Source organism: Cupressus sempervirens, chromosome 4, assembly GCF_028749045.1.
Source record: "Cupressus sempervirens isolate cs-2001-9-10 chromosome 4, ASM2874904v1, whole genome shotgun sequence".
NCBI lineage: Eukaryota > Viridiplantae > Streptophyta > Pinopsida > Cupressales > Cupressaceae > Cupressus > Cupressus sempervirens.
The window spans coordinates 531,790,456-531,816,863 of record NC_143121.1 but is presented as its reverse complement, the minus strand read 5'-3'; the positions used below and the strand labels follow the sequence as shown (position 1 = coordinate 531,816,863).

At 35.4% G+C, this 26,408-nt stretch overlaps 1 protein-coding gene across 1 annotated transcript in view; it reads left to right on the top strand.

The window, feature by feature from the left end:
* The window catches only part of PDF1B (peptide deformylase 1B), a 187,862-nt gene that overhangs the window by 101,748 nt on the left and 59,706 nt on the right, over positions 1-26,408 (top strand). The window contains exons 3-4 of the mRNA XM_089825795.1: positions 2,798-2,990; positions 25,313-25,423. Of these exons, the coding sequence (XP_089681921.1) occupies positions 2,798-2,990; positions 25,313-25,423 (304 nt within the window). The remainder of the gene's footprint in view (positions 1-2,797; positions 2,991-25,312; positions 25,424-26,408) is intronic.

The window sequence follows — 26,408 nt, the reverse complement described above, 5'->3', positions numbered from 1 at the left end:
CACATGAAATCTGGGAGATACGAAGAAGAATCACGTACAGCCGGCCTATTGCAGGGAACACCACGGTAGACGGCAACTTGGTTGAATGTTTGAAGGAGCAGACTGGACGTGTTCTCATTGCCTAACCTGATCTCCATATCAGTTCACATCAGTCATCACGGGTCTGTTATTATTTCATTCCTTCCGCATTTTGGTTTACACATTTGTTAATCTATATAAGGAACTGGAATTCTGTTACCAGTATAGAACCATTGGCCTAATGTCATGAATGAAAAATGTAGCACCATTTTATGTGTTCAAGTCTGATTCTGTGTTTACTGGAATTTTCGGTAACATTGGTTGATATGTCCATTTCATAGCATTAACTTCGATGGAATAATATAGTAATGATACATTATTAACATTTGTTTAAAGGATTGGTTTGCATGACAACCATTTGATAAAATTTCTGCCAGTCATAGTGTACATTATCTAATCAGTTCAAGTAGAGATCATTACATTTCTCTGTCAGTTTTTGTCAAATTTAGACATGGTTTGTATTGTATAGACTAGCAGTTAAGCAACAAGGAAGAGTTTGAATTTCTAAATATGAAAATCAAGTTACATACCAGTCTTGCCTCTATTTGTTTGCCCAAAAGGAAATTCCTTAAAAATTCCCAGGCCCCAAATTTTGTGCTCTTTTCCCTATAACAGATGGAGTTTGTGATCTATTTTGTTGTCCGCATATAGTACACCTCTGAACATAATGACAGTTGAAAATCACATATAGTACACCGCTCAACACAACAACAGTCGAAAATCAGATTTTACTCTCACTGTTCCTTCTATGCTAGTAAAACATGGACTGAATTCAGGAAAATATCCCCCTCTTCGCACAGACTCCTCCCTGTTGCACAGATTATTTTTATTTGCTATAAATTCTGTCCAATATGTATATAACGTGTGCATAATGAATCTGACTATGAATTTTGTATTAATCTAATTATAAGTAATTTGCACATAATCCTCTGGTACAGTTTGGCAGACTGTAGTTGTAACAAAAGCATGATTAATGGAACAATGAACAGATGCGCCCCACTTGGTTCTATCTGGTTACCCTCAATAAAAGCCGCATCTATTTCTATTTTAATGATGCCCACTCTGGATTTATCCACAAAACCTGCTAGTAAAGTATTGCATCACAATGCTGGAAGCAAGACTAATACCCTAAAATTTAGTAAGCCTTTACAAGACAGTAGTAAAGCTTGGAAAAGCTGATTCACCAATACCATGCAATCAGAGTTAGTGATTTAAAAAAATCCTCCTGAGATGGTGAATAATAGATATGTACATCAATTCATTAAGCATTGATGCCTCTATTCTTTGTGCTACCATCTCCTTTACTGTTACTAGTCAACACTGTAAGACTTTCTTTTGATATTCAAGTCTACAAGGCTGTGTCCATGCAAAGGACATATATGTGGTAGTTAAAAAATTTCCGTTTCTGTACTTCATGCAGGTTTACTTTTGTTTTCTAATCGCCTTCTCTTACAACAGGAGATATCTCTTAAAAAACACTCCCACTCTCTCCCAATTCGTGTACATGCATTAAACAAGTCGACCAAAATTGTTTTATAACTCATACTCAACATTTAAAACTTAACTGTAATTCCCACTAATTTTCAAACAAAAGTAGCAGTTAAATGGAAATTTAAATCAATAAGTAGGTTTAGAAAAAAAATCAAATAAAATCAATATCACAAGAAGTTGGGTTGTGACAAATGCTTGCAGTTTTAATGCTTCTAATCCGTCATAACCTGAAAGTACATTACAGAGACAAAAATGAAGATGCTCTGATGAAGCAAAGCCAATTTCAATCATAAATGTAACATATTCATTTGCTGGTAATGAAAATAGTGGACTGCAGCAACAATAATAACATCCACAAACCCTAGTTACTTAGCAAAATGTCTCGCAGCTTGAATGGAACAAAGAAGATAGAGAAACAATGTAGCGAACACTTTCAAACCCTCAATGAAAACTTTTCCAACAGCCAATGCCCAGCTCAAAGGGTCTTGCATGCCTCCCCTAGCAAGTATGGCCATCCTATGAAGGTATGACCTACAAGCAAGTACAGCCCAGCCAAATCCAGGAATGACCAAACAAAGTGGATATGTACAACAATAATCTCTGTCTTCAGTCAGCCCTTATTGACCAAATATGCAATGCGAAACCCTTCACTATTGAAATCTGAAATACAATGATTCCAGCTGTGTTTCTTGTATGGAAGCACCAAGAAATTCTTCAAAATTTGTCTCTAAATAATGAGGAGAAAGTCAGTTGCAAGGGGTTTTGCCTCTCAATATCAGTTTCAAAATAACTTATCAAAACCGCTATCTTGATTCTTACCAACTTCTTTAACAGAGGTCTAAACTTAAAAATATGTGAAATATTTGTAGTTGTTTTAGTCTTTATTATAATCAGTAAAGGTATATTTCTCTGCTACAATTGAATAATATTTTTGTTTAGAAAAGATATTAATGAATGGGAAGCATTTTAAAAGATGTTGAAGGAAATAGGGAAGTAGAGGGAGTTAAGCTAATGTATGCTTCCATTCATTTTTACCAAGTATGAACTAGGACATCAGCCTTGGGGGTTCTTTCTCTTGAGTTATGGTTACTTTGAAAATATATCATTATCTTCTTATGAGAATGCTGGGTTCACAAACTTGGGATATTTGGATTTTAATTTGATCAGTTATGAATTTTGTACATTTATTGAAGGGCATTAATAATTTCTTGGCATGTCTATGGTACAGGACTGATGGAGTTGGTCTCTCTGCGCCGCAAGTGGGAGTAAATGTTCAGCTCATGGTGTTCAATCCTGCTGGTGAACGTGGAAAAGGAGAGGAGATTATTCTCGTCAATCCAAAGATTTACAAGTTCTCTAGAAAAACAGAGGTTTTTAACGAAGGTTGCTTATCATTTCCAGAAATTTATGCTGATGTGGAGGTAAATCATATGTTTTAAAATCATCGATTTTAATATGAGAATAGCGTCAGAGTCTTTGATCTCCACAACATAGATCATGTCATCCTTTCTACTTTCCTTTCTGATCTTGTGGGCAGTCTGAACGAAAACCTGAAAAAATAAGGTCCATTGATATATGACAGATATATGAAGACAATCTGAATCCCTTTTGGCCTTTGTAATCCATGGTGGTTTTGTGGGAAATCAGAAACTATATTTATTCTGAAGTTCAGCTGATGACTTTCTACTGAACAGTTTTATTCTCTGAGTTCAAAATACTTCAATACTTCTACTCCACCCAGCGTCTCATAGAAAGGATTCAAAGTCCCTAAAAATGACTTCTCTTATTACAGGCTATCATAAACTATCCTATCCTTCTTAAGATGAAGGGCTTTGTATGAATTCTCATAAAGATAATGTTTTACAGGCATAGTTTGCAGAATCGGACTTGGAGAGTACTCAACAAGCCCAAAATTTTTGGCTTGGTAAAAACTGAGGAAAAACTTGCCAAGTTAGAGAGTACTAAAATAAAATTTCTTTATTTATTTTTTATTTTTTCCAAAATTCAATTACAATATATTTTTAAAATAAAAAATTGACATTTCAAAAGAGGAAATGCATGGTTTTATGGCAAAAAAAATATGAAACATGCATTTTACTCACATTGGTGATTTTATCCATGATTTTCTTGTGCTTATAAATGTGCGAGAGTTAAATTTGTAAAAAATCGTGGAGCAAAGAAAAAATAGAGTACTTGAAGAGTTTGCAAACTATGATTACAAGTTTCTCAGTACTTTTAAGAGTACAGTTGAAATTTGAACAAAGCTGTTGAGAGTTTTTCTGATTGCTATTTGTAGCACCACTAACAGCTTGAGTTTTAAGGTTTTACTTTTGTGGAAGTGGGAGGGGTTGCAATGGAAATAAGTTTGGATCATAATTCTCCAAGATGAAGAGCTGAATGATTATCCATATGGACATAAATCCCTGATATTGATGGCGTAATATATAATTATTCATTTGAATCATAGTTGCAAAACTCGGTTTTGGCAATATCCCGGCTGGCCCAATTTTTTTGAAAATCTCAGAATTGGCAAAAAGTTGGCAATAAATCAATACTTTTATCGAACATTTGAAAATATATAATTTATTAAAATATTCTTGAAAACGCACACATACGTAGAACACATAATGATTTGAGATATCCACCATATGTTGATCAAAGGTTTGAGTTTAACAATAATTCATTGTAACTAAAACTTAGTAAATTAACATAGTGATAGAATCATATACCAAAGAAAAAAGTGCAACATTTGAATGTAAATAAGTTCAATACATATAGAAGTCAAACTCCATGAAACTACAACTTCTGAAAAAATATTAAGTTCAAATTTCAGTATCAATGAAAGCTAGAAGCATAAATCATAAATTGTGTATATGAGAAAAGGTCAAAAGAGATCCCAAATGCTGCGTGGGTGGCATTGAAGTAGTTGCAGTGGCAACATCCTCAACAGGTTCTTGAATAGGTGCCTCAAGCTCAACAAAAGCCTTTGATGGGTGACAAAGCTCATGTTCCTCGTCATGTGCTGCCACTTCCACATTTCAGTCATCTGCCCCCATCTCAAACACTTAGTGATAATTTGTTGACTCACAATTATCTGTAAGTTGAAAAACTCTAGTGAGTCACTCGTCAAAAACCTCACCATTGATTTTTAGGTAAGGACTTGCCCAAAAACTTGCATGTTTCGGCAAGTTCATGTTAGAAACTTGCTTAATGGTACTAAAGGATATTCTGGAGAATGAAACAGGCAAAAGCATCTCTTTTTTTGTCATATTCTCTATTATCCTTTTGTGCATTTGACACTCAAAAGAAGATTCCATTGGTTTTCAAGTGTTTTTGGACTAATAAGTGAATTTATTAACTGCATTTGAAAGGTATGTACCTTATTTCTTTTCCATTTTTCCCTTTAACTCTTTTTATAGTGTAGCATTTCCAATGTTTTATTATTTCATTTTAATTTTTTGTTATTTTTTCCTTTTCTATTAGCTAGTGTTTACAATGTTTTCTTCCTTTTGCATTTACGAGTAACTAAGCTAGTGACACAACTAGGGATCCTGGTTGGAAGCATTGTACATTTATTATAGTGGTAGGAATGGTGGTGCACAATTATCATGGGTTGTGGGTGAGAGGAGACATCAGCCGCCTCAAATACGATGTTGCACAAATTTGTGGTTGAGATGTGAAGTGGAGTAATTTAGTAAAACTTGAGATTAGAAAAAAGATGACAGTTGAGGCAATGGCATTTGTGATGAGTTCTGCTCAAGATTAGCAATGGATGCAGCTATTCTCCCACAAGTTTGTGGGATGGGGATGATAGGGGACATGATTCTTGTGTAGAGATTTTTTTGGCCATTTGTTAGCGCCTGACAAGGGACTACTATTAAAAAATAGAAATGTCAAATAGTCATAAGATAATTTTGAGATAACATTCATCATAGATATTATATCAACGTTCTTTGCATGGGAGTAGGAGTTATGATGTTCTTTGCATACAGTACTCTACATACAAGTATGAGTTAATAGACATCCTTGATTAGTGTGTATATTCAAGTGAGATATTTATTATTAAATTTTTGTTGAAGCCTTAAAGATTGCATATTTTGTTGTCTAACTCATCAACAAAGAGAAATGGTTAAGTAAAAAGAGTATTGGTTATGTCTAGTTTGACCTTAGCTAGGATACTAGTAGATGTGATTGTTCTATGAGTACAAGGTTGATATATTTTTGCATTATGAAAATGGCATTTCTTACCAACTATGACTTAACTCGTATTCAACAACATAATGAATGGAGCATGCCAAATTTGTCTATGGTAGTCCTTGTATGCTAAACAAATTTTAGGAAACAAGATAATCATTGATTGGGACTTTGATTGTTAAGATGTAAAGATTTACAATAGGGGATATGTATTTTGTAGATTTTGTAACCATTATTCATCATTGGTCTATTACTTGGATTATAACTTGGCGGGTCAAGGGGAAGTGCCTTGACTTGTTCTCTTATGTGATATGGGGCAAGGTTGAAGGGCAAAACTCTTAATTTCTAGGATCTCTTAAATGTAATAATATTGCCATTATAATTGATATTTTCCAAATGCAAATCCTAAACTCTTATAAATATAAGAGTAGGAGACATGTCTTTATGATTAATCATTATTAGTTAATATATATTAACAATATAAATCACAATATAACATATGATTTATATATATGTATGTATGTATGTATGTATGTATGTATGTATTTATAATATAATATATATTTATAATATTATATATATATATATATATGAATCAACATTGCATCTTAAGATTAAATCAATCCGACTATAGCTGTAATATTAACACTCCCTCCTAGCTAGGGAGGATTTGTTATGGACAACAATATGCTCTCAAGCATATGGAGATATATCATCTCAATGTGATATTTACAGATATCAACAAAAAATCCATCTACTCACACATATATTAACATATATTACATATGGGATTTGCTTCAATTCACTATGAGGCTAAATTTCTCAACACTCCCTCTTTAACAAAGAGAGAATTAAAGCAATTTGATTACAAGATTTGAACACCACCTTAAGTGTGGTCTATGATAGATTTAAGTTATGGTGTCCGGCAAGATCTGACTCGAAGAACCATAACAACTTTCATGGTGTCCGGCAAAATCTAGCCCGAAGAACCATGATAACACTTGCTCCAACACATTTAGGTGTTAGGAGATAGGTCTACTATTGATAAGATCGTCACCTTTCAATAGTTACCTTTTGTTTGTTATCATAACTTCCGGTACTCTGGGACAACAACTTAATGTAGTTTGTTATGATAACAGGTCCAACTATTGATAAGATCATCACCTTCCAATACCTCCCCTCTAAATGTATACATCAATGAAAAATCATCACCTTTCATGACATAATCTGATCGGGGGGATATTTTCACCAAAAATTGAAGTATCTCCAAAATTCCAACAATTAGCATCAGTTTAAAGTCGTCAAAATTCTGGACCCAACACAATTTGAACGGGCAAAAATGGAGTTCGTATGCTCAAGTTACGACCAGTCAAAGGTTGGTCAAACTCTGGTACAGAGGCCGTCAGAAAGGAAAAAGTTCAAACTCCTTGGAATCTGTCAAAGTTGGCACTAGGTTGAAGGTCTCGTCGAGAGCTTTCTGACAATGTTCATTTCGTCAAAAGCGGAGATCGTATGCGAAAACGGCGCCTGATCGAAGTTCGAGGTGACATGTCAAAAAAATAAAAAAAATAATTTGACAAAAAAAAAATCCGCGGCAAAATTATGTTGGTGGTTGGTGGGGTCGAACCTGTGATCGCCGGGCTTTGAACCCCAGCCTGTGGCTGTTGGACCACACGCATCTCTTAAAACCCAAAGGCGTTATTTAATATTTAAACTTTATCATGCCGAAATCGGGGTTAAAGGGGCCGCCGGTAGGGTTGGAACCCCCGACTGACAGCCAAATAAAACAATTTATTGCCGCCACGCCACTTGTGTGGCTTACGTATTTTTAGGCAACTTGTTATTTAAAGTTTAAAACAAATTCCGCCAACCTTAGTAAAATAAGGTTATTTGTTACTTTTTTTAACCCTAAAATTGCATATAGCCAAATCTTCTAAAATGGCTAAGGGGTATTTTCGAGGGTTATTTGTTGAAAAGCCCTATTTTTATATTAATTGGTTTTAGCCTAATTTTGGCTAAATTTATGTATAAAAAGGGGGTTTTTTTATGCCTTTGGGGGAGATCATTGAACAGACGGAGAATTCAGAATTGCTGAGCTTGGAGAGAATTTTTCTTGGAGGACATTTTTCAGTCCCGCACATCAGCGTGTTGTTGTTGTGCTGTTGAGGGAATGATTTTGTAACACTGTACCAGATTCTTGGAGTTAATCGGATCGGTTCCTCTATTGGACCAGGACCAGAAGATGTAGTCCATACCGGACGAACTCCAAAATCAAATGTGTTGTGTCCCTTTCTCTCATTGCTCTTTCTGTCTTTTAATTTTGTGTTGTGCTTACTTTTCAATTATGTTAATTTGATTCGTTCAAAGTATTAAATTAACTCTATGTAATCAGTTAGCATTGCTCTGTAATAGTCCTAGATCCTAATCAGATCATAATCACAATAGAATCATGTAGTAACTCATATGATATCCACCGTGAACCAAGTTAGAGGGTGGACCCACCATAGCTGCTACTAGAGGGTGGAACAAGGGTTTTCACCTTAGACTTCTCTCTCATAGAGGAGAGCGCATTACAAAGAATCTCTTCTAGAACTTTTCATAGAGAAGATATCATCCACAAAGGATTGCATCTCAAAAGTTTTCCCCTTGAACATCGATCTTGGGAAGTTAGTGTCATGTCCCCTCTTTAGCTCTATCTAGCAGTGACATGAGTGTTAGCCTATTATGGAGTCTCGTAGGCTGGCAGTGGTGATCAGGGACTTAGTCAAGGTTATCAGTGTCTGGATTTGCTATTTCAGATAGTAATAGATCAGTTGAGAGCAGTTCTTTGATTTTAGGAGGTAGTTTGTTGATTTTAGGAGGTTGTGACATTTTGCAGAGTTGAGATTCTATGAGATCACCCCTGATCTCAATTTCAGGAGATTTGGTGTGTTTACTATTTTTTAGGAGTATCCCTAGATTTGAAGGTGAGACTACTAGTTGGCCCAGGTTGTCCGACATCAGTCATAGGTAGGTGACAAACTCAGTTTCATGTTTTGGAGGGAAATATTTTAATATATTTAAATATTCTCCTAAGTTAGCATTTTAATAATTTAAATAAGGCTAAGTGTTTAGCCATTTTGGACTAATAAGGAGTTTTTTGGCTCCATTTGGATCGATTTGCCTATGTGTGATAGCTCGTTGGAAAGAGCTTAGTCTCTACTATTTGATTATCACTTGCCGAGACTTATTTGATGCTTGGAGCTATCTGTCATTAATAAAGTAATGATTTCTCTCTATTTGGATGCCTTTATTGGGGAAATAATGTTATATATAAAGTTCAAATGAAATCCACTTTAGGATTCTTTTAGGGTTCGATTTGCCTTGGAGAGGGGATATAAGGAGATGGTAACCTAAAGGTGGGTATCTTTTATCATTTCGTCAACCTATTTTGGACACCATTGCTCTGGAAGAGCATTCCTCACCCAGGATGCAAACCTTAGTGCTGAGAGCAGATTTGTTGGGACATAGTCCTCAAAAAGATCATATTCGAAGGTTCTTATGCATACAGTTTGATTAAGGCAAGGGATTGATTTCTAGTGTTGCAGTCACACTTTGCAGGTAGTGGATTTATAGGGAAGGCGGCCACTTTGGTTCAGTCTGACGTTTCTTTATAGCAGCTCACGTGAGGGAGTTTGGAGTGTTTATTGGCAGCAGACTGGAGTTGGTCTATTGCAGCAGCTTGGTCTTTATCATTCAAACTTGTTTGGCTGTAGCAAGTTCCCATTTTCAGTTGGCGTCAACCTCGTTTGAAGCACATATGTATTGGTACTATTCTAAAATAAATCAAACTCTGCTAGTACGGTTTTAGAATAATTTCCAAATTACTATGTATTGCTGCATATGATTTCTATCACTTCTATTTTATTAGTTATTGTTATTTATTCATTGTAATGCCTATATTCTGAAAAATACAAAAAGAAACAACATTCTTTTGCAACTTCTGTCTAGCTCTATAAGAATAAAGAAAAATCTATAGGAAAATATAATTTATATAATTAAACATTATAGCAGTAGCAAAGCAAATATCCATTTGGGACATTTCAGTGGTATTAGAGCCAGATCTTGCCACCCTGTTGATTTGATTAGAAATCTATGCATCCAAGAGTTGAGATACATAGATTTTACACACGCAGGAGAGCTCAACTTGAGCAAGGTTTTGGAATTGAAGAGGGAAATACTATGGCAGATGAATAGAGAGGAAACAAACAAAACACCATTGATAAGGATGAAAGAGAATTGATGAGAACTCTCATCAATACTCAACCTATAATAGTCTAGACGCTTGAGAGGTTACAGGGAAATTTGGAGCGGATGGAGTTGGATAGGTGAAGAGGCAGGCTGGGACACATCAGATATGTGTCAGTTGCTGGAAGTCATAGATCCCATGCATCGGTTGGGAGCTCCCTTCATTCCCAAAGACAGGAACGACCTCATATACCTACTACGGATAGACCCTTGCTTCCATAGTTTTTGCCTGGTGAGTGACCAACACAGGTTGATCCATCTAAGATGGGATTCGAGGAATCTGTCATTACAGCCATAGTTGAGTGGAGAACTCTACCCCCAAAGGTTATGGATGTTTTCTCTCTTCAGCAGTATTGTTCACAACATAGGGAAACTACTAGGTTCAGAGGAGACAGAGGCTATAGGCCACAATAGAATAATGATCTTAGTAGAGCTATTGGGAAGATTTCATTGGCTACTTATGATGGCACTAGTGATTCGAGTACACGAGCTTGGGTACACAAGCTAGATATCTATTTATCCTTACGACCCATGCTAGAGAGAGAGGATGTACAGTTTGCCATATTGCATTTAGATGAGGTTGCCTATGACTGGTGACACTATGGTTTGGTTACCCAGGATCACGCCTTGATTCATTCCTATGCTGAGTTCACTGAGTGGCTAATTACCTAGTTTGACCAAAAGGACACCGAACTCTACTATAGGTTGTTGGCGCATCTTAGACAGACTGGACATGCAGAGGCGTATGTTAATGAATTCCAACGCATTGCAGTTATGGTACTAATATGTCCTAGAAGCGTAGTGTGATGCTATTCATTGAGGGATTGCAGGACAGGCTTAAGGGGTTGATTTGCACTTTCCAACTGGCCACTCTTAAGGATGCTATTGATGTGACATTGAGACTGGACACCACTCCTACTTATCCATCAGATAAAAGGCCATTCAAAGATTCACGACCTCCATAGAAGGCCAACTCTTCACAGCTTAGGGATGGTTAGTCAGCTAGACCTCCTAGGATGGACCCAGAGACACATGATGATTTGAGGAGGAAGAAACTATGCTTCTCATGCAAAGAACCTTGGGAGCCCGGGCACCGTTGTATGGGGAAGGGCAAGGTTCATTTGATTGAGGTGACATCTGAGTATGGCGATGAGGAGATACTTGACATTGACACTGAGGACAATCCCGAGGAGACTCATCAAGAGCAACTATAGTTGGAGTTGGACATGTCCGAGTCATTGGCAGTAGCCAAAATGACTATGACTACATTATCTAGTTATCCTAGATTTCATGCCTTTCGGCTGAAAGGTACATTACAGTGTTAGCAAATCATAAGCTGTAATGTTCTCGTTATATAAATAAATTCTAATTAAGCTATTGTAATTGGGCCGGTCGATTTAATATATCTCGGACCCATTTTTATTTTTGTTTCCGTAGTTTGTGTTGTTGTTGGTTATCTTTGTACACCCTTGGAAAGTTTTCCCAACAGGTATTTAAGCATGACATACAGGTAGTTGTTAGGTATGCAATTTGAATTATTTCTTTGTACTGCGAATTCCTATTGGAGTTCTCCATTGTTCGCTATTTCGGAAGTGAAAGACCTTCCCTATTTGGTTTGTCCAGTTTCGATGGGATTCAACCCTCACCCTATTCCATCGCCTGTAACACTTTGCTCAGATTTGGCAAGTCAGAGCACCATCTTTGTCAAACAAATGGCCTATTTGCAAAATGGAGCAGTGAGGATCCTTTAGAAACCCTAGCTCAAGATTGGCTTGAAACTACCTATGGTGGTTAGGTAAAAATTTCTTCTCTTAAAAATAATGTTCCTTTCACAAATTGTTTTCTATAGCTAAGAAAAAAGCTGCTGTATGGAGATCCAATTTCTTTGAAAGGCTATTATTTAAAATTCATAAAATGGAAACCTAATTTCGATCCGGATTCCTTTAATAATGTCAAAGTTTTGAAATGGGTTCTATTTAGACATTCCTGTTGAATTATTGTAGAGTGACATTCTAAGTTGTATTGGAAACTATCTAGGGTTTTTCAGAGGTTTAGAAAATGATTTTGTGTCCTCTGATAATGTCAAGTTATTGATTGAAATGGTATTTTCAATATTTAATTTTAATCAAATAAGGATCATCATGAATAACTCTTTATATTACCTAGAACAAAAAAATTTAAAGAGCTAAAAACACTTGACACCTCGGGGGCTTTTGTGTCCAACTTTGATGTTAATATATTGTTTAATCCCAAGGGTGGAGGGTTTCTTATTATAATTAGAGTATTCTCTCTTGTAGAAGGTGTTGTGGGCTTCCCTCTAGACCCTATTACGAAGGAAGGGGAAATTGTTGAGGATCAAAGGTTAGTGGAAGTGGTTTGTAGAACTCCTCCCTCAACTACTTGTGCTGATCTAGGGCCATCCATGGCAATGAATAATCTGCATTCTATACCAGAACCTTTTCCGACAAACAATGATGGTTCTCGTAGGGATATTCAGGTTATCTGGCTCTAAAATTGCTTGGGGAGAACCAATTTCAAGGGAGGAGGACTATAATGTTCCCTCCTGATTTTGAAAACATTTGAGAGGAGTTATTAAGTTCTTCTTTACACTTAATAATTAATATCAATATATGTTTATGATAGTTCCAAGTAAATGTTAGAATTATAAAAGCATCTATAAAGTAAATTCGAGGGAATAAGAGACCGATGAGTTTGGAATAATTGGACTCCTAATAGTGGAAGCATTAACAATACTTGCTACATGCTTCAAACCATTCCTTCACTCTAATCATTCCTAGCAGCGTATTAGTGAACAGACCAGTCCAGTTGGCAACCTGGCTGAAAGGAGCCAAGAAGTTGGAACGTTACGATTGGGGGGAGGGAAGGGTGCATTTTTGTATGGGTAGGAGGAGGTGTTATGAGGGAGGAATATTGGTGAGTTAAGGGACAGTAATTGGATGAAATCCTATGTACAACAGGGTCTCATAGCCATATTTTCCTATCTTCGGCATTCAGAGATATGCCTAGAATAGTCATTGATTTGCGTAGAATAAGTTTTTCATTAGACTCTTCTGCAAAAGGCATGAGTAGAGTGTCATTGCCTTAGCCGAGAGTTTACACAGGGTTAGGGAAGGCCGAATATTGCAGGGAGTGATACCATTTCAGGAGTTGGTTTCCAGTTACTGTAAGATTGCCACCAGAAACGAATAACCATTGGTCAAGTAACTCCAACACCGTAGTTGCAGCAAGAAGCCATGCCAAGGTTGAGCCACACGTGAAGCAAACGTAGCCAATGAACTCATTCTCCATAGCAGGTATCAATAGTAAGAGGAAAGCGAGACTTGTAGAAGTGAATTTGGGAGTTCCTCTATGAACAACATAGCAGGTGAGATTCACAAGACAAAGTAAGTATCGATGGTAATGGCATCCAAAATGTGCAAGGTGGGAACCTCAAGCTTGGGTTGAAGGGAATGTTAATAACACTTTGCTGGGAGTTTTTACAAACTGGGTAGGTCATGCAGTAGTTCTGAGAAGCTTTTTTTATTATCGTCGGGATGGGGGACTAGGCGGCAAGCTCGTTGAGTCAAGGAATCTCAGTAAGACATTAATGCCAACAGTTGTGAAGTGGTCATCCAGTGACAAGAGACTTGAAGGAGTGTCAGCGCAATCACAATACCATCATCTAGTATGAGGTTAGTCGGGTAACTTTGTGGAAATCTTTGAAAGGAACTAATCATATTCTGTCGTAGAAACTGTTTTTTCCCACTATTGTTCAGTTGTGTTAAATCGACCCTGTAATAGCATTGCATGTACTTGTTTAGATATAACTACATATCATCTTTTAGAAGACAAACAGGGTGGGGTACTATACTATTGTGAAACTCCAGATCCAAGGTTATATCATCATCCTCAACCTCAACCCCTTCTAGAATATGGATAATGTTGAGGACAATGATTTGAAGAAAAGTAAGACTGCAATAGCTCATTTTGATGATATCTACCTCGTTGCATAAGTCAACCCATACATCCTCCATGCGATGAACATGGGTGAATGCTTTTTTAATCTTGGAATACATAGCTCTGTAATCAAAGTCAGATCTGGCCTTGAATTTCTTCAGTATAATGAGTTGAAGTTTAGATTATATGGCTTTCACCTTATACATTGAGATAACTACATATTGGCCAATCTGGAGAGGTTTAGCAGTGGAAATGACGAATCCTGGCCTATGATGGTTGGCTTGATATGACTGTACTTCCATCAGTTTTCTTGCTATTTCCATAAGAATTATCATACAGTAGGATATCTCGACAAAGTGTATGGTTCTCCGTCAAAATAATCAACTCTTAGGGAAGTTGAAAATTGTAGAAAAATACACCCATATTGATTTACTTTCTCTCATGCCTCATCTGATACTCTTTTTGTTGCTAGCATCTTGTTGAAAAGGCACTTGAAATGCCCGAAAAATGCATCCTGCACCCTTCTATAGTGATGGTTTCTTTGTGTTAGTGTGAGCTGATCATAGTGGTTCCAAATGGGAACCAGAGATCAATCTCCCATGGTAGAGAGTTCTGAGAATGTTCCCATAGTTGCAACAATATAGACCAAGTATGAATTCATGTGGAATGAGGATGACATCCCCACATGAATCAACTACTCACACAATGTTGTGCTTATGATTTCTCCCCAATAGATGGGTTCTCTGTGTTCAAGACTCTGGTAGATGAACTTAAACATCCAAATCTCAAAGTGATTGGATTCTTTGAGACCATAGATCCTTCTTCGAAGAGTTATCATATCGTTGAGTTCTTGAGAGAGGTCAATTCTATGTATTGTCCTTGGCCCTCTCTAGAAGTTTTGATCTGTTATTGACCAACCATTTGTCATTTACATGCCTTTGATAATCCACCTTGTTTTGATTCCATGGCTGTAAGGATATTTCCTTTAATAGATCCACACATTCTGCAGTTGTAGGAAGCTTGAAGATTTGTTCAATCACACCCGGATCTAGGCTGCAAAGTACCTCACCATCCACATCTTTAAGTGTTTTTGACTTGATGTTAAAATAATTCGCGCATTTCCAGACGAACTTGGGTTCAAGGGCTGCCATAGGAAAGGTGATACTAGAGATGGATACGCTGCATGTCATGACTAAAAGATTTCTCAATCCTTTGCAAGAAATTGGCCATGTCAACATGACTAATCTCAGTGTTTGAGATCTGATCAAAGGTAGCTGAAACGTGTGACAAAGGTGCATGGGCTAGCTCCTTTTGTTATTGATGCTTCATTTTTCCTTTGGCCTTTGGAGGTGTGGACATATCTCATGTTGCAACATGGAAATTCCAAAGAGTGAATACATCATCTGACAGGATTTTATCCATGCAGGCTTTGGATTTTGGGTTGAAATGGCGGATCTATAAAGAATAGGTGTTTGACGTATTGATTAGATACTTATGGAACACATTTGATTGCTGGAAATGAAAGGGACAACTTATATTTTGAGCAAAAATAAACAAACTTGGGTTTAGGATGATGGATTACATGTAGGTAAAGTGGCCACCAGGATGAGATTAAATAATTCTTGTATATGATTAGTGTTATATTTTCAGCACAATTTTGCAAAAGCCAAATATAATAATGTTATTATTCAACATTTAAGTTATTCAAGTATTTATTCCATCCCGCAGATAAAAAATGCTGGAAACTCATATATCATTTTCTGATTATTATGAAGACTGTGTATTTAGAAAAGGAGGTCTGATAATTCCTGCGATGGAATGAATAGAATTTGAAGGTCTTGTGAAGATCTTTATTTTCTCTTAGATGCAAATGTGAGTTTCAATGCAAAACTCAAAATCCTCTTTAAATATATAATTGAGCGAATTGAGAAAGGGGAACATGTAACTAGAGAAATCAAGCTATCTAAAGATGATGTGTAGAAGGTATTAGGCAAAGATTGGGACTTGGATCTAATGATTACAAATTGTGGCTAAAATATTATATATAGTTGAATAAGGAACATACAATCGACTATTCTAATGGCTCGTTCTTTATGAACACTGTTTTGTTGAAGATGTTTAAGCCAAATATAGGATTACATTTGAATTTTGGGAAGGCATCAGAGAAAGCCATTTTGATTGGCGCCTCATATTAATCCTCAATAATTTAGAGATTTCCTTGCCTCGTGTATTGTCCCCACTATTAGGGTTAGTTTGGGATAAGTAATTCCTACAAAATAATGGTTAGAATTAGAACAATAACAAAACTAACTATATTAATCTACCCTCTAATTTAACCCCAATCTTAAGGACGTCTCTAGATTGGACTTCCTAGCTCATAGCTACCTCACAGTCTTCTCGGGAGCGCACCCCTTAAGATTATTTTTGGATGAGAATCCTCTATCCAAGGCCAATCACATATGCATGTGTTGACATCATCAAAATATTTTGTTACATTGATTCTTGACCATAGTTAACAATGAAGATCTTAATATCTCACATGCTCCATGTTTCGAGTCTCATTAATATCCATGGTGCTAACCCCACAGGTTAACACAATATTGTTCACAAGTATGATTCGTTAATATAAATAAAGTCATAAACATAATTAAACAAATATAATCCATAAACATACCTTTCTTACCTTCTTATTTTCTTCGTCCATGTGGCTATATCCTTAGTCAGCTCTTCAATGAATTATTCCTTCTAGATTATCTCAACTGTATATTTACTTTCCAAAATTCTTCCTTTTCTAATTATAAGTTAAAGACAAAATATACTTTTTTGTTCTTCTTTCCAAGAGTCACAACCTTTCATAATACAAATCCTTTGAAAAGTCACAACACTTCATTTTTTAATCCTTTCTAAAAGTCACAACACTTCATAACTAAAATCTTTTGAAAAAGTCTCAATACTTTATAATCAAAATATTTTTGAAGAGTCACAACTATTTATAATTATGACCCTTTAAAGGTTCACATCCTTTCAATATCATTGATACCTTTTCAAAAGTTCACTACCTTATTTTCTTCATATTACTTTCATCTTCCATTTTTTTTTTTGAACTCCCCTTTCTCCTCGTCTTTTTTCCTTCTCTCTAAAATAAAGTCTACTCCTTTTAATATCTTAATTTTAAAGAGTCATGTCTATTTGTTAAACATCTCTTGACTTTTCATTAGAGTATTTAATTTATATTATTCTATGTTATATTATTTATTTACTTATTTGTATTTATTATTAAATTCTATTTAGAAAGTTAATATACTTTCTACAATATTGTCTCTTGTATTTAATTTTATTTCATTATTTTTTAATTATTTAAAATATCGTAGTAAATATTATTTCATTGATAATATAAATGAAATAATTATTATTTCCTATCTTTATATTTTAGTATTAGTTATAATATAACTTTTTAATCATTATTTATTCAATAATATTGTATTATCTAATTATTATTAAATTCTAACTTACAATGGGGATATGAAACCTCGGCTCTCTATAAGACAAAGATTGCATATGCCTTGGATAAGGTTGTATTTCCATCCAGTTCTATGTTCTGAAAATCTTCCACAGCATTGAAGAATCCACCTTGCTATACATTCATTGGTCATTCTGAAAGAGGTGCTAATCTGAAGCTATCTACCACAGAGATATCATTTATGCTCCAATCGGGCAAAACTATTATCCCTATTTTCTTTGATCTTCAAGCTACAAATTTAGAACAAGGACGCATTGCATCAAGTTCCTGCCGAATGTAATAATGTTTGAACTAATTAGAAAATAATTTTTAATATTTTGTTTGTAATACACATTGCCATTCTAATTTTAAAATAAAAAAGTAACCAACATTGCCATTCTAATTTTAAAATAAAAAAGTAACCAACAGAACTTTGAGATGGTTGGATTTGGAGAGGAAGAAGGGGTCCTTAAATTTAGACCACAAAAAACAAGCTCAAAGACCTCTAACACCTTTTATTTGGAGTGCTAGGAATCCCAATAGATGAGCCTTGGTCAACCAAATTTAGATGGAACACAGAAAAGACAAAAAAAAATTAAAACAATGAATAAATGCTATATAAGAAACTACTAATAATAATGATGTTAACTTTGATATATTGATTCACTAATTTATAAATGTTAGAAATATGTTTCATAATAACTAATTAAATAGAGAGAAAATATTGTTTCATCTAAAGTAAAAATTTGAAAGACAACTGTTGATGTACTCAAGATGGAGTAACATAATAGATGTATACAATTCAAAATATATTTAATTAATTTTTCAAAAATAAGTCTATACATTTGAAATAAAATTCCTCTTAAGAATTCCATCCTTGAGAATAAAAATGAGTATATTTTAAATGTTGATAAATTTTCCAACAAGCACTACAGGTAACAATAAGGATGGTGTTGGGGCACCAATGTCGCATCTTAATGCCACCTACAAAAAAGTGAATAGTAGATGCTAGAACATGGTGCAATCGTTTTATTGCTATAAATAATTAGTTCAGGAAATAGCATTCAAAAAATCTTAAGAGCATAAATATATGTCCATAGTTTATGCATTAATCTATATTTTTTAAATATTAAAAAAACTATTTATTGTTAATGCAATTAGTCCAAAGGAAAAATCGTAAGGAATAAAATATTTTTTATTGCAACTAAATTTAGAAATTTTGTAAATGAACATGTATCATCCTAGTTTAGAAGATTCAAGAAGAATCACCAGAATTGCCTCTGGATAAGCTGGACACCAGACGGGTTAGATAGCGAGGACCTTGATGGATGGCCTTGGATTTGCTAGAACCAATCGACGTAGAGTAGCACCAACATAGATATCGAGATACGGTGTAAGTCACAGATCCTCCGGATCGCCTTTAGAATAGTAGGCAAAAGCAAGGGCCCTACTATTTATAAGGGCATAGGCAACATCTTAGCCAATAACATCAGCAGCTGACCCAGATGCATGCAGATCCTCCAGAGGCATAGGCAAAGGTAGCAAAAGTTGATCCCCTCAGAATAGTAGGGCATGGATCCCTAAAATTCTGTGGGCCAAAATTCTCATTTGACAAAGCAGTAAACTTCAAACTTCAGACTATAAACTATACAAAAGTCTTTAAAAAAAAATAAAAAATAAAAAATGAAAAATCTAAAATCTGGGCTATCACGACATTGACGCTAGTTGGGTTGTAGGAGCCTCATACGACACAGTAGGAGAATGATCATTACAAATAGCAAGAGCAGAGATCCTCAAAACGTTGCAGGTGTTTGTTTGATTCGTCTCTCCTGCAATTTGTAGAAAATATTTGGTCTGAAAATCCTAAAAACGGTCCAGAATATTCAATACTACATTCCCTATTTTTTTAGGGCCATAGAAATAAAGTCCAGTTTTTGAGTACGAATTTATGAGGAACTTGCATCGAATATTTTAGTGATTCCCTAGCAACCACTGCTAATGATAACAATGTTTTTTTTGGTTTGCTCACTCTTGCTAACCAGTCCTTATTTCCTCCTGCCTAATCCATAAAAAAGCCAGCGAGTTAAAATTTTGTTGTAGCAAAAATTGCAGATATAAAAAATAAAAACAAAAATTGTGCATATTTGAATATTACACTCACACAAAACATTAAAGAGTTCAGAGAGGAATAAAAACCTCTTTCACTAGATTTGCCTCTGCAGTGCATGGAATTGATTTCTCTCTGAATGCCCAGATGCAGAAAAGTGACAGAGCATCATTCTGGCCCAGCAACGGCAGTTGATACACTTGAGTAAAGGGGTTTTTTGGTACAATGGAACTGTCCCTAGTTGTGATTAGGGTTTTGTATCCTGGGCCTTCAAATAGCAAATTGTCCAGGCTTACTCTGTACCAAACATCATCCAGAATCTCAAGAATTGGCTTCAATTGTTTCAGAAGCTGCTGCTGTAGCTGTATATGTGCATCGTCCACATTCTGAAACTCGGGTTTCTTCTTACCAGTTATCTTTTCCCACATGGTCTCTAAAACAACCTTCAGATTAGGGGACTGTGAAACTATGATGCAATATACTTTGCTTCCAAACTAACCTGATATATATATTGAACCAAAACTATTTATTCAGTAATTCTTTTAACATGCAAGAAAAATTTATTAAAGTGGTCTGAAACCAGTAATAAGTACATAAAGCCACAGAAAAACACCATACTACAAGAGATTTACAGAGACCTGTGTAAATAAAATAGAGAATGACAATAATACATAAAATTGCAAACCAGAAATATATATTTATAATCTACTACAGGAAATTCAAAAATTTAAATTTTAAGGAACTCGTTTCAGGGCAAACATCTCCCAAAGGAAACCTTTAGCTTATGACTATGAAGAAATTAACTTTCGTCTCATCTCTGAAGACGGAAGAAAAAGCAGCCAAAATCTTGGAATATGTTGACATGCAAGGCAGGAAAACTAGGAAATTTTCAGAGAGTACATCTCAATTGAATTTTCAAAACAACAGAAAAACATTTACCCAACATGACGGAAGCCCATTTTTACCTTTAATTTGAGAATCGTTAGAGAGCCAGAGCCAATGTGGTTTTGCCACCTCCTCCCATACACTGCACTCCTACGACAGACACTTCATCATTGAGCAAAACCTCCTTCAAATCTCCAATGGATTTCTCCGGACCAAAAATCTTTTCAGATTTTCCATAACCATTATCATGACTATAGCTTCCAGGATCTACTAAAATCTCACTACTGCCAAATAAATCATCTAAAACCATTTGTTGAAGCATCATGGTGTTTTGGGAAGGGTTATTTGTTAGCATGGAAGCCTGCTAGAAGATGAAATCATTCAGTCCCCTGCTTACATCCGCAGCCTCTGTTGGGTAATTGCTTTTCAGTTCTGCTAAAAGAACTCTAGTATCAAGCAATATGTTTGCTGGAATTAAGCTCGGCAAGCCATTAATGTCCTTTTCATATCTGTGAAGCATGCCTATAATTGAGAGGCAGGTTGAAAATGCTTATGCTTTCGCATTTTTTCACGAGCTCGGTGCCTCTTACAAGAATATTATAAAACTGGTGAAAAATGGGATTTTGCTTATCTTTGGGTAATTTCAGATCAGCTATATGAATTTCCTGAGTGGCTGGGGTTAAACATTTCAGCTGACCAGAAACTCTAACCCCTAGACTGTTGCAATTGAAAATCTCCATGTTTTATGTATCAACGAGAGAAATGAAAGGCGACAATCTAATAGACAGTTTCCTCTGTTCTACAGTTCAAAACTTGCTGACCTGAAAATTCACTAGTTATTAGCCAGGACTGCACTTAAACTCAAAATTCATCTCCCCTTCAAGTTTTTCTTACCTCAATGTTTGTTTTCAAGGAGAGATGAATTTCTTACATCAATATTTGTACGAGAATGGAGGTAACATAATACCAATTCTGCAAATTCATTTGGAAGAGACACTACAAAGATAGGAGATCAGTTGGAAGAGACACTATAGAGAAAAAAGACGACCATATACAGTACATGAAATTCATTTCGAAGAGACACTACAAAGATAGAAGATCAGTTGGAAGAGACACTAAAGAGAAAAAAGACGACCATATACAGTACACAAATATTCGAGGGTCTCGACTTTCTCTAATTCACAATCCCAATCGATAACACATTCAATGCAGATAACTTTCTTCTGAACACTACGTTAAATGTTACCATTGACGTGGCAAATCGATGAGCATTCGGTACAGATTTGTAAATCTTTTCACTTTTTCAGATTTGACAATAATACTTCTTACTGTGCTATTCGTCTCCACAATGAAATATTTCATTGTTTGATGAAGTAAAATTTTAAATTTTTTTTGGAATTACAGAGTATTATATAAGGGAAAAAAGATACGGAAGATGGATTTTTTTCTCAAAATAAATCTGCATTAAATGCAACCATCCATCAAAGATAAATATGCATTAAATGCAACTACCATTCAATGAGTCACATTTTATAAAGAAATCATAGAAATTAAATCTGCATTAAATGCAACCATCCATCAAAGATAAATATGCATTAAATGCAACTACCATTCAATGAGTCACATTTTATAAAGAAATCATAGAAATTTGAAGTTGGGGAAAATATATTTTAAAGTCAATATTTACACTGTTCTACCATGACTGTTCATGGTACCAACCAATAGAAAGAGAAATAATTTTTTTTTTCAAAAACTAATTTAAAAAATGAAAATGAAAAACATTATAGATACACATATATTTGTAAAAATTCATTCATTTGATTGGTTAGAAGAAAAACCAAAATAGCATTCACATGAATGCTATAGTATTAATAAGTCGCTCAAGTTAAAGAATCACATATGGAAGCCAACTTGCTTTTGGAGGAGCCTTGCTCAGATAGACATCTACCAATTTGACATGTATGGATGTGCGAAGCTGCATGCGTGGTATATTTTTCTGAGATGCTGTCTAGCCAATGGTGCGTCAGAATACCTACTGAGGGGGTTGCGATAAGGCAATCTTGGAGAAAAATCAAGATATTGCAAAAACGATTGTGGATGTTGAATCCAGTATTCAGAGGGTAGAACGGGGCGAGTGCAGAGATTCTCATTTCATTACAGGCTGTGACGGTAATTGTTTTCGGCAATCAATCAAAGGCAAAATCAGTTACATGTCGCAAACATTATGTAACCTTCAGAGATTATATTAATTTAACAATTGTAATTATTGGACCGTGATTAAGAACCATCACGTTGCTTTGAAATCAGTTTTTGCACCCCTTCATATAAGTATGGAAACCAAGATACAAGTTATTATTTTTAATTAGAAGAGCAGCGTTAGCATTGTTAAATATAAAAAAGGGGGTGAACAGTTTTGAGAGAGAGGACAATGGCAGAAATACTCATTTGCAGGCATCTGAATTGATGTTCTGATCTTTGTATGACAAATAAAGATCTGATGTTTTTTTCTTTTATAAGGAAGAGAGCCAACACATAGATAAGTTTGGTCATTTACAGTCATTAAGAAATTTGTGACCAGTTCTAAATTTTTGATTGTATCAGAGATAAATTACTGCATTTTAAGTTTGATTATCAGAGATAAAGTGAAATGTTCATATGTTTCCATATCTTTGTCTGATTGATCTTCCATCCACAGAGGTTAAAATTCATTCTAGACTAACTTAAATTGCATGTGTAATTAGTCCTTTACATTCAGATAATTGGATTGTTGATGGTATTCAAGCATACTGTGCTAGAAAGTTGTACTTAAATAATTTCTCTGTAATTGACTCTATTGCCCATATAAGCAAGGCATTGGCTTTTATTTTCATCAATAGACATTCGTTCAATTGATAACCTGAAAATTGATACTTTATTTCTGCATTTCCCTTTTATGGAATCAATTTACTCACTATACAATTTATCAAATTCTTTTTTTCCTTAAGCATTTATTACTTTCAGGCTTTCAGCAATCGTAAGTTACAAAGAATGATAACTTCAGTTTTAAAATCTGCATACTAAGGGTCTCCTGGTTACTTGCCCTATAGAGGAGATTTTAATTGTTCTATTTATTAAGTGATCTGCTATTAATGGCCTAAGATCATAGGAGTTAGCTTAGGAGTAGGCGGTCCTGCAGAGCCAAAAGGGCAGAAAACTTGGATCATATTGATTATTCTTGTTAACTTGGCCATAACCAGTTGGAATCCCGGCATTAAGTTGGCAAGGCTTATAGGATTTCAACCTGTGGTTTTGGGAACCAACACTGGGTACTTCTGAGTTTGGGGCTGGGTGCACATTGTCAGGTTTTACTAGTTTTAAGCATAATTATTCTTGTGCAGGGCGTGCAGGATAAGAGCTTTGTTTTTGGTGACTTCTGAAGCTCATGCCATGGCTGTACAACTCTGATTTTTTCAGCTGCACCATGCATGGGGTTTGGTGTCTCTTTCCCAGGGAAAAGCTTTCATCATATTGAGGCATCTCTCCTCTATTTTGGGCAGCATTATGAAGGGAAGGTTTGGAGTTAGTGTTTGTGGTAGAGAAATACCTGTCCACAGCAGATTCGGTTCTTTTGGAGTCATAGTCATTGCTTCAGCATTAGAGTTTTGGATATTATTAGCTTTCACAATTTCTCTGGTATACCTTTTGAATTTAGTTGCTCTGATAACTTTTCCAGATTGCAATAAAGATAATCAGCTGATGATTCCGGGTATGCTTATGCATAATTCGTGTTTGGAAACATTTCTTATAAGCAAATAAATGTTTTCCAACTCTTAAAAGTTGCATGCCAAGTGTTTGTATTATTGCCTAGCTGCTGTAGGTACATGTTTACATGTGTAGGTCATATATATGCACCTGAAAATACAAGAAGAACTGCATTTGCATATTAGTTAGTTGCTCAGTCATCTTAATGATCATTGCAAACAATCAAAGCAAAGTTGATATTAGTCCAAGCAAGAGCAATCAGACTGAAACACACACCTAACAAGATTAAAGATTTTATGCAAAATGTTTGATATTATTTCTTGTGTCCAAATTCAACAAGTAAGATCACATTTTAGAAAGGAATGAGATTGAACAGGCAAGATTCATCACATCACTTGAGAGCCAAAAGTTTCTATAACCACCAGAAATCTTGTAGTTCTTCCATCCGATAGACTCTACATTGTCTGAGAAACATTGTTTCATATTTCTGTGCTCCATTGCTCTTTGTTATATTGTAATGCTAGAACATAATGCAAGTTTGGAATTTGATAGGACTGTAATGCACTTTTGATATTATATTTCATGATATCCTTAGGGATGATTTTGAATCTTGATAATGCCCACATTAAGTAGCTCACACACATTTCCACTTTAATGCAAGCAAGTCCAGACACATGACTCATCTTGTATAATTGCAATTGATGACTATCCTGTGTCCAAAAGTTTCTGCAAATAAAGATGCATTTTATGAGTGCTATTTTCAGAAAATATTCCAGCAACTTGTAGCTGCTTTGGTGTAGACAAAACTTCAATGTCTTTTAATATAATGTGAATGGTAGCTTGTAGGTTTGTGGTTTGTTTCTAGTGTCATCTTTTATTGTAGAGTATTCTTTAGCTTTGCTCGATTGCCGTATTCTATAATTTGTACATTATTGTGTATCATGATAAATTAATTTTGTATGCTCACATTTTCCCCTCACAATGTTTTGAATAAAAGTTCTAGGTTTAGCCTTTTTCAGAATTACTGTAATTCTATATGTTAATCTATTTCTTATCTTGCAATCCATTTGTAGAGACCCTTATCTGTAAAGATCGAAGCTCAGAATTTAACAGGGAAGAAATTCATTTTAAAACTGAAAGAGTTTCATGCACGGATTTTCCAGCATGAATATGATCATCTTCAGGTTTGTAGGACTGCACCAATTCCTGGATATAAAATTCGTTTTTTATTTATTGACATTCAATATCTAAACTGTCTTGTTTCTTATTCATATGTATGAAATTATCTATTTACTTCTGAATTTGATTGGGAACACCAACCTGTAATTAATAATGCTGCTCTAGTCAAATGAATGGAACTAAAGTTACATTAAGGAACCAAATTTTCCCAAAATCCGTACCCTTTTCAATCTCTATGGGATAGCAACTTTTTATTAAATGACAGAAATTCACTGCTCTGTGTAACTTCTGATGGCTAACATTTCCTTATCATGAATACTGTAAGTCCTCTTTGGCCTCCTTAACTTTTGACTCTCAAATGCTATGGGATGCTTGTCCTGCATTAGCACCGCACCAAATCCCTCTCTTGAAGGATCGCATTGTAACTTAAAGGGCCTAGTGAAATCCGGAAATGCAAGTACTAGGTCCATGTTCATCAACTGCTTGAACTGACCAAAACATTACCGTGCCTCCTCGGTCCAAATGAAAGCCCCTTTCTTCATCAAATTAAGCATCTGTAAAAACCACATAACCTGAAAGATCCCTTAAGCAATGTGACAGTCTTGTGTGGAGGCCAATCATGAATAGCTTGGATTTTCTCTGGATCAACTCTAACTCCCTCTGCATTGATAGTATGCTCTAGATAGAGAAGCTTTGTCAGTTTGAACTCACACTTGGATTCCTTGGCATTCAAGGACCCCTACCCAAAATGTCTAAAACCTCCTCCAGGTGACTCAAATGCTCTCCCCAAGACCGACAAAATACAAGGATGTCATTGAAGAAGATCAACACAAACCTTTGCAACTGAATTTGGAATACCTTGTTTATACAGGACTGAAATGTAATGGTACATTGGTTAAACCGAATGACATAAACAAGAGCTTGAAATGCCCATAATGATATCTAAATGTTGTCATCTCCACATCCTCCACTCTCATTCATATTTGATGG